This window comes from Theropithecus gelada, chromosome X (assembly GCF_003255815.1).
Source record: "Theropithecus gelada isolate Dixy chromosome X, Tgel_1.0, whole genome shotgun sequence".
In the NCBI taxonomy this organism is placed as follows: Eukaryota; Metazoa; Chordata; class Mammalia; order Primates; family Cercopithecidae; genus Theropithecus; species Theropithecus gelada.
The window spans coordinates 88,524,000-88,532,311 of NC_037689.1; the positions used below are offsets into that span (position 1 = coordinate 88,524,000).

Here is an 8,312-nt window from a genome sequence, read left to right on the forward strand (position 1 = left end):
GCTGCAGGATAGGCTAAACAAAAATCAGGTGGGGACCTTTCTTAGGCAGATGGCTGGTTGGGGAAAGTAGATGAGTGAAAAGAGGAAAAGATCTCCAGAAGATAGGGAAGGTATAAAGTTTCTCTACGACAGTTTCCCAAATCATGCTTCATTGGACATTGACACAGAAGAAGGCCTGTGGGAGAAAAGAAATTCATGATCAGATAGGTGTGGCAAAGGCCTCATTCTATGGTTTCCTCTTTGAGTTTCTCAATGCAACGTTAGACTATTAAAGGCTCTGAAAAATCCTACAAGAAAGCACCTGTATAACTCTGTGTAATCAAGTAATACCAAAATTTATTTGCCCTCTGAGTCTGCTATTTTGCCTTCTTCCTCCAGCCCTTGACACTGTTTCTCAGGAATAAAAAAATCCTTCATGCTGGCTACTACCTCATATGCTCTATAACATTGCGGTGTTCACAGTTTGATTTTTTTTCAAAATCCAGAGTACAATTTGGCCCCAAAGCCTAAACCCAAAGCTAGTGGACTAGAGGAAAGTCAGTCAATCGGTAAATGTTTATTATTTTCTGTAACTAAAGTACTGGGTTTTGGTAGGGGAGACAGCAATCAAAGACATAGCCTTGTCTTCTAGAAGCTCACAATCTAGTTGGGAATTCAAGAAAACCCCCTAGAAAAGTTCACTGACAATTCAAGAGTTGTCAGTTGTCACTGACAATTCAAGAGGGCAATTCTCTCCTACTGCTGTTAGACAGTAGGAGAGAAAGGGGCACATACCAGGGCCCAGGCAAGAAGTGCTTTGTGAATGAAGAAGGAAAAAGTATAAGTTGACTTTCAAAAGTCTCTGGAAACACTGGACTTTAGCTGATACAGGAAATATAGGGAAGAACTGGATAGGCAGAAATAAACGGAGAAAGGGTTCCTAGAGGAAAAGACTTGTGGAAAAGGGAAGAGGTAGGCAAGATCAAGGAGTATTTAGAAGGCAAGACTGAGTGTCAAGAAAGTGAATTTCTAACCCCTGCTTACTCACATAAACCGTGATGCTTGTGTGAGAATTCTGATGTCCTACATGGGAGACTCTGGGAGGGGAATGTGAAGGAAGAAAATAATAAAGAATCAAAGAGCACTTCCATTCTTGAACCCATTATACATTTTCAAGTCTATTGCACCACCATCAGCACTCTCATGGTGTGTGTAGACTCAGCCCAGGGCTGTATTTCCCAGAGATGCTACACTTTTTCTCTGGTGTCCTCAGAAAAAAATGCCTCAGTTCCTGCAGGGTCACATAAAATAACTTGTGAGAACTTGGTGCTTGGTGAGCATCCTTGTATCCAGCTGGCAGTCCATTCGTCATATGCCATCTGCCCTGGCCTGGAGCTGGTAAGCATATGCCGCACTTGGGGTATTTGACAAACTGACACTCTACCACACGGAGTGTCCAACTCAGCTTGTCAAATACACGGAGCGTGGCACTGCAGGAGGCCGGGCCAGGAGATTCTGTGGGGAAGTGAGATCTTCCTGGGAGATATGACCCTAGAGGGAAAGAGAGAGAAAGGAGTGATGAAGTCACACCCTTAGCCCCAGGGAGCTTGCTGAAAGAACCAGACAAAGCACCAGAATACGAAAGTGAGCAAAACAGGCATAAGGTTCCTAACCAGAAGAGAGATCCTGAGGATAAGCAGGTAAAGCCCAAGTGACACCCGGTGCTCAGCTGGAAGCTCATCAGGCCTGAACCCTGTAGCTATGGCATTTCTAGGGGTCCCAAGCTTCAGTGGGTTCCTCTATGCAGCAAAGAGGGGAAAATTTGGTCATCATCCTGCCTCCCTGACGTGAGGAAAGTACCAGACCCCAGAGACAGCATCCTTGCTCCCTCTTCTCAATTCTCCCAAGCTGTGTTTTCACAGTGTTGTGGTTATGTACATAGGCTTTGAGGTTAAACGTGAGCTTAAATCCTAGTTCTTCCATTAGCTAGCTAGGCAACCTTCGATCAATCATTTCGCCTCTGTGAGTTCAAGTTTGCTACACCCACAAAATGTATTAAGTATAGTACCTACCTCATAAGATTATTGTGAGAATGACAGGAGATAATGCATGTAAAACCTTTGGTTCAGTATTCAATACATAAAAAATGCTCAAAAAGCAGTGGTTGTACCACTGAAATGAAAGAAAGAGCTATTGGCAATTGATTTAGCAGGATCTGGACAGGTGTGACATTGATTTCTTGTGGTCTCAGCCTTGCCTAACTTGATCCTCTTGTCCCATAGGGACTCAAGAATGGCAGCTATTAAAGTGCCCTTAAAGATCATCTAGTCTCACTCACTTAGGTTATAAATGAGAGAACAAAGGTTCATGTTGGGGAGGAGACTTGTAAAGTTTACGCAATAAGTTTTTTACAGTTCAGCAGTATGCCTTATACAGCTTTCCTCATTGGTTATTTTGCCTCCCTTCTCTGTATATCCCTCTAGGAAAGGCGAGACACATCAACAAAGAGGGCAAAAACAGGCAATAGCTTTGCAATGCAGCATTTGGGATCAGTGAACCCACAAGCCACCAGGGCAATAAGGAAGCTGCCAGGAGCAGGGTCAGGTCTGAGACTTCTGGGAGAATTCCCTTGGCAACAATCAGATCCTGTTGCTAAAAATGCCAGGCTGCTGGTATTAAATTATTGCCCTTACCAGCTGTGGCAGTTGATCTGTGAGCAGGTAGCTGGTCTACATTAAATATTGTCATGAAAAGTTGCAAACTTCCCAAGGTTACCAGAAATGGTAAACTGTCCCCATGAGGCCGGAAAGCCTTGTCCCAGCCAAGGCAAGACAGAGGGATTCAGCCTTGTCTTTCAGCAAGAAAACACTGTATTTTTTCTTGCTCATTTCTTTTAATTGAATGTAAGGGGGTAACATACCGCTTCAATTTAAGTTCTGGCAGTAATCTCAAAACTAAAGCTCTTTCACCCCCTCACTTCCTTTTCTACCTACCCAATTCAGCCTAAGCCAACCAGCAGCAAAAGCAGCAGTCATGGTCACCAGATATGCCATGAAAGAATCAGACAAACTTGTGTTCTAATGCTGTCTTGGCCATCAACTAGCCAATCATGGCTTTGGCAAGTCTTTCTCTGGGCTTCAGTTGTCTTCTCTGGAAATGGGGACAAGAAGACTTACCTGGCAAAGTTGTTGGAAAGTGTTGCTAAGCTTTCCAGAGCCTCCCACATAGGAGCTCAAAAGGACCCTTGTCTCAGCTCCTGGACCTGTGATTGGAGGCCAGCCAAGCATGCTGATTAACAGAGTCTGAGTTGGGGATGGCAGGGAAGAAAGAAATGGATTGTTACCTTTTTTGTATCATTACCCTCATTGGCTGCCAGCTCCAGTAAGAAGACCTATATAAGGTGGAGGTGTTCACAGCCTTTTGAATGCCCTTTCTGACTTTTTTCACCTCCAGAAACCCTGGAAAAGAGGCATGAAAGGGGCAAAAAATTATTAGTACTTTGAAATTTGGAAAGCCTTATAGACAACATTGCTCCAGTATTAATGGAAGGAGTTAGTAGCTGAGTTGAAACTAAACTGATTTCATTTCTACTCTTGCTGTTCTAGTCCATGCCTCTCCAATGGAGTGTGTGTAAGAAAATCAGATTCAGTTGAGAAATGTTCACCAGACCCATAGAAAGAAGAGATAAATGTCTATGTGGGATGATATTAAGGGAATTTGAAAGCTCTTCTCTTGGGCAGATATTACTTAGAATAACATCATTTTTCCCCATATGAAATGCAAAATCCTCTATTGAAGAGCTTCACCAAGCCTCTATTGTTGACACAAAGGGTGGGTCAGTTTTTATGGAAGGAATTGGAGGGAACAGACCAGAAGAATGAGGGGTAAGTAGGTGTCTAGGAATCTCTGAACACTCAGAGAGAACCAAGTACCTGAAAGAAAAATAGAAGAAAATAAGAAGTCTTCAGGACCATGCCTAAAACTTCCAGACTGCCTCTAGTATGAGGAGGCCAAACTGGGTCAGTTACAGGACAGGTCCTGCTGCTTGATGTCTCAGTCCTCCTAGGATAGAGCAGAAAGAGGACTGATCTGGGAGCCACCCAGCTCTGCTACAGATTCTCTGTATGACTTTGGGCAAGTCCTTTTCTTCCTCTTTCTGGACCTCAGTTTTTTCCATAAGTACCTAGTCCCTAAGAGCCTTTCAATTTTGAACTTTTAGGAGTCAAAGATTGGACTAGAGAAGAGGCTTTCATCTTCGAGTCATGCCTCTCAGAGAGTGCTATATGGATTACCACCAGCACTCTCCTCTTGGATGTGTTCAGTCCCCCCGCCCCACAGTTACATATGCAAAGATTACACTCATCTTCTTTCTTGACAGAGGGCTGACAATCATGAAAATAAGGAATCTAATAACTATGAGTCTCTAGACAGCATTTATCTAATCATTCTTTTCCTCTTTTTAATTTTTTATTTTGCAAAAAAGGTGAAAAAAACTGTGTCCTAGATTGGAGAAAGGACTTAAACAAAGATACACATTGGGTAAATGGTAAAATCAGGACTGCTACTAAGATTTCCTGACTCCTGGGTCCAAAGAACATTCCATTTCCATGTGACTGTCTCCTAAACATCCTATTGTATAGAAAATATCCTATCCCCTTTTCCCCTCTACTAGAAGCTCTAGAATAAAAGGCCAGTGGAAACCTTCTTCCTCCCACCTTTGACCTTGATTCCTGAGGAGGGCCTGAAGAGAATGGGATGGGCAGATCCAAGCCACCCTTGGCTCCTTGGCTGCCATGGACACTGCCCCAGCTTGGGAATCCAAGAAGAGAGGGCAAATGGATACCATACCTGTCAGTGGAGTGGTGCCTTGGTCATGGAGGGGACACTGATTCCCCAGTGCTGAGCCAACCTGCAGGGGCCAGAGGGAATTGGGCTTTATGCCGTGAGCAAGAAGCTTGTGTGTTTTGAAGGGCCCTTGGTGTCTTCAACAGGAAACAGAAATGAGGAAGATAAGACTGAGGTTAGCCAACGGAAATCTGGGTGCAAAATGACAAAACAATGCTGTTGTGAAAGGGTCTGCTACTGCAGCAATAGTAGCAGGCCACTGCCCTGCCTCCACCAACTCCCAGCTGACCTTCAACAGACAATAACTTTCCAAGCTGCAGAGAGAGACAGTAGAAAGCACCTGACTGCCCTAGGCTCTGCCTGTGGATCAAGGAGGTTTTCCCAGAACAATTGAGGGAAATCTGGAATGCCAGAACTGAGACATTATCTAATGAAAAAACCCATAGTCAAAATTGAGAAATGGAGCCCCTAAGGGATAAAAGGAAATGCCCAGTATCACAAAGCAAATTAGCGGCAAAGCTGAAATTTAAACCCATCCCTATGGACTCCAAATCACGTGTTCTTTCACTCTGTCAGAATACCTCCTGGTCCTGGAATACCATTTTATTTCCAACATCTCTCCTGTCATATAGAACCAGCTACATAGTTTGCAAGGTGCAGTAAAACATGAAAATGATAGGGTCCTTATTTAAAACTTAAGAATATCAAGATGATGACAGCAGAACATTAAACTAAGTGTGGGGTCCTGCTAAGCATGGAGCCCTGTGAAGCTGTACAGGTCATATGCCTATGAAGCTGGCCCTGGGGCACAGCTATGACCACAAGCCACATTCTGTCATCTTGGGGCTTGCAGAAGGAAATAAATAAGGAAATTTATAATTATTAGAGTACTTATGATATTCTTTTATGTGTATTATCTAATTTATTCAACTACTTTCTGGTATGGTATTATTATTCTTATTTATAGGTGAGGAAACTGAGGCACACAGAAATAAAGTGACTTGTCTAAGGAAACAAAACTAGAAAATAATAGAGAAGGCAGATTTTTCACTCAGGTCTAACTCCAAATGTTGAGGTTTTCTTCTACTTTCCCACACTGGCTACAAGGAAGGGAGAAGAAAATAGTTGACTTTGAGAAAGAAAAGATAGTGCCAGATCCCTAAGTTCAACTGTGACCTTCAGGCTAATGAGGGACATGAAAAGTGTGAAAAGAGAGAGTGACTGGTTTCCTAGTGCCTCATGTTTGCAGTCTCCAGGAAGTCCCCATTAACAGCCAGGAAGATGACAAATTCCCACCATGCAGTGCCCTCCACCATGAATCTTGATGGCATGAAGGATGGGAGGGGCAATGTTTTCAGGGTATACTTTGACAGCTTTCAATGACTGCAGTGCCCTGCACAGTCCTCTGTCTACACTAGTGGAAGTATGGCCCTGAGTGGTACTCAAGCTGTGGTAAATAATCTTTCCAAGCTACATACATTCTTATAAATTCAGGTTCAAAGAAAGACCACATCCTGTGAGCCAAGAGCCCTGGGCCCCAGTCCCTACTCTACTACCTCCTGGGGCATTAGTTTCTCCTTTAACCAACAGAGGTTGGACTAAATGGTCTTGGAGATCACTCCAACTCAAACATTCCCTGGTTCCTTTGTGGCTCTTCGTTACTCACTGTGGGCTTCCCCGTGGTTGTAGGACCTGAGGCTCTGTGGAAGCCTGAGATAGGGATTCACTTGCACTAACATCACTCTGTAGAAAACTTCCTTCTATCAGAATAATTTATTGGCTCAGGCCTCAAGACCCCAGATCTAGCTTCTAGAAAGATTCAGTTCTTGTTTCTTTTTGGTTTCTGACTAAAGCTTGGAGCAGAAGTAGGGTGGTCCTGTGGGCACTTTGCTAAAAAGGGACCCCCTTCTTCCTATGCACACCATGGAGATTAAGTTTAGCTACACATGTTTTTTTTTCTCCCCTATCAATCAGAGTACTCTACAGGCCTTTTAACAGGGGTTTCTGGAGACAATGTGTTTACCTAAAGTAGTGATTAATGGTATCCATTTTGAGCCCAACAACAGGGCAATAAAAGAGAGCATTAGGAACCAGAAGGCTCTGAAAATCATACCACCTATGCATAGGGCCTGAATGAGAGAAAAGGGAACTGGGCTCAGAGTTCCTCTTTAGCCCACAAACACAAACTATGCTGGGAAGGGCCAAATTTCCAATAACAGCACAAAGAAGCTTCTTCTTTTTGATCTGTTGTCCAGGCTTCTGCGGAGAGCAACCAAAAGTCACAAAGTATTCCCATTTTGTATGATTTCTGCCTTGCCTGTGCCTGTGGAGGGAGATGAGAAAGAAGGGAAAATAGTTGACAAGGGGAGCAAGCAGGCAGTGCTGGGGTCCCACACTGCAGACACACTCATTTGTTTCCTCAGTACTGGAATGGAAAGAACACTGAATTAGAGTCCTTGCATCTTAGACCCTAGGTTATAGACCAAGCTCTGTAACTCATTAATTATGTGACCTTAAACAAACATACACAGCCTGTCTGAGTCTTAGTCCCCACATCAGATTGAAGGATTCTCAGGCTAAAGGGAAATGGAAGACAGGTGTGCACCCCAAGAGCTATGTTACCCTACAGAATATGATAAGTAATTTGACAAAGGCATGAAGTGCTATCAGATATGTATATAAGATTCTCTCAGGGCAGAAGATGAGGAGGTGATGGTAACTGGAAAGGTTCTCAGAAGAGTAGGATTTGGGCTACATCTTAAAGGATAGAGAGGAAAAAATGATGCGCACTGTCTCTGGAAAGCCTTCTCTGACAACCACCTGCAAAATTAGTTGCTTCCCACCTTGCCCTCCTCTACTCTTGAAAAACATTCACACTGCACTTAGGTGTCAGTCTCTCCAAGAAGACCAAGCACTCCCCAAAGTAGGAACTATGCTTGATCTTTACTGTCTTCTTAGGCCTAGGAATAAACTACTTATCCCAGAACTGTCAGGTGAATAAGTGAATGAGTTAATGCATAAGCAAAAGAAAGAGACCTCATAGCCCAATGTCTCCACATTGCTTAGCTTACCCTACCTTCATGAAGGAGCTGAGAAGCCCCCATCCTTCACTTTGAGTTTATCTTTCCCCCCACTTCCTTTCAGAAGACTTTCAAGAAGAGGCCCTAGGGAAAATTGCAAAGCTAAGGCCACTTCCTGTGCAAGTGACTGGTGTCCACACACTCTACCTCAACCCTGGTGATTGCTATGCATAGGATTGCATCAAGGTTTTCTCTGAAAGGAAATGCAAAGACTGGTGCAATGTGTAGGGCACCCGCAGGCCAGGACTAAATAACTTTTTGTACACCTGGGCCTGGGGACAGAGGTTTCACTGTGAGGCTCCCACAAAACAGTGATATTGACAAGATAAATGGCAACAATTAACCCAATAACTACAGCTTAACTATATTCAGCAAGGGTGTGTTGAGCCCCTACTGGCTACAAAGCTC

At 43.7% G+C, this 8,312-nt stretch overlaps 1 protein-coding gene across 1 annotated transcript; it reads right to left on the minus strand.

The window, feature by feature from the left end:
- Nucleotides 1-1,124: 1,124 nt before the first annotated feature.
- Nucleotides 1,125-7,928, minus strand: LOC112615204. The gene is made up of 4 exons (XM_025371847.1): nt 7,901-7,928; nt 3,340-3,437; nt 3,156-3,180; nt 1,125-1,530 (listed from the first exon to the last, which is right to left on the minus strand). Exons 1-4 carry the CDS (start codon nt 7,926-7,928, stop codon nt 1,181-1,183), a joined length of 501 nt encoding a protein of 166 aa, XP_025227632.1. The 3' UTR covers nt 1,125-1,180.
- Between the last annotated feature and the right edge of the window lie 384 nt (nt 7,929-8,312).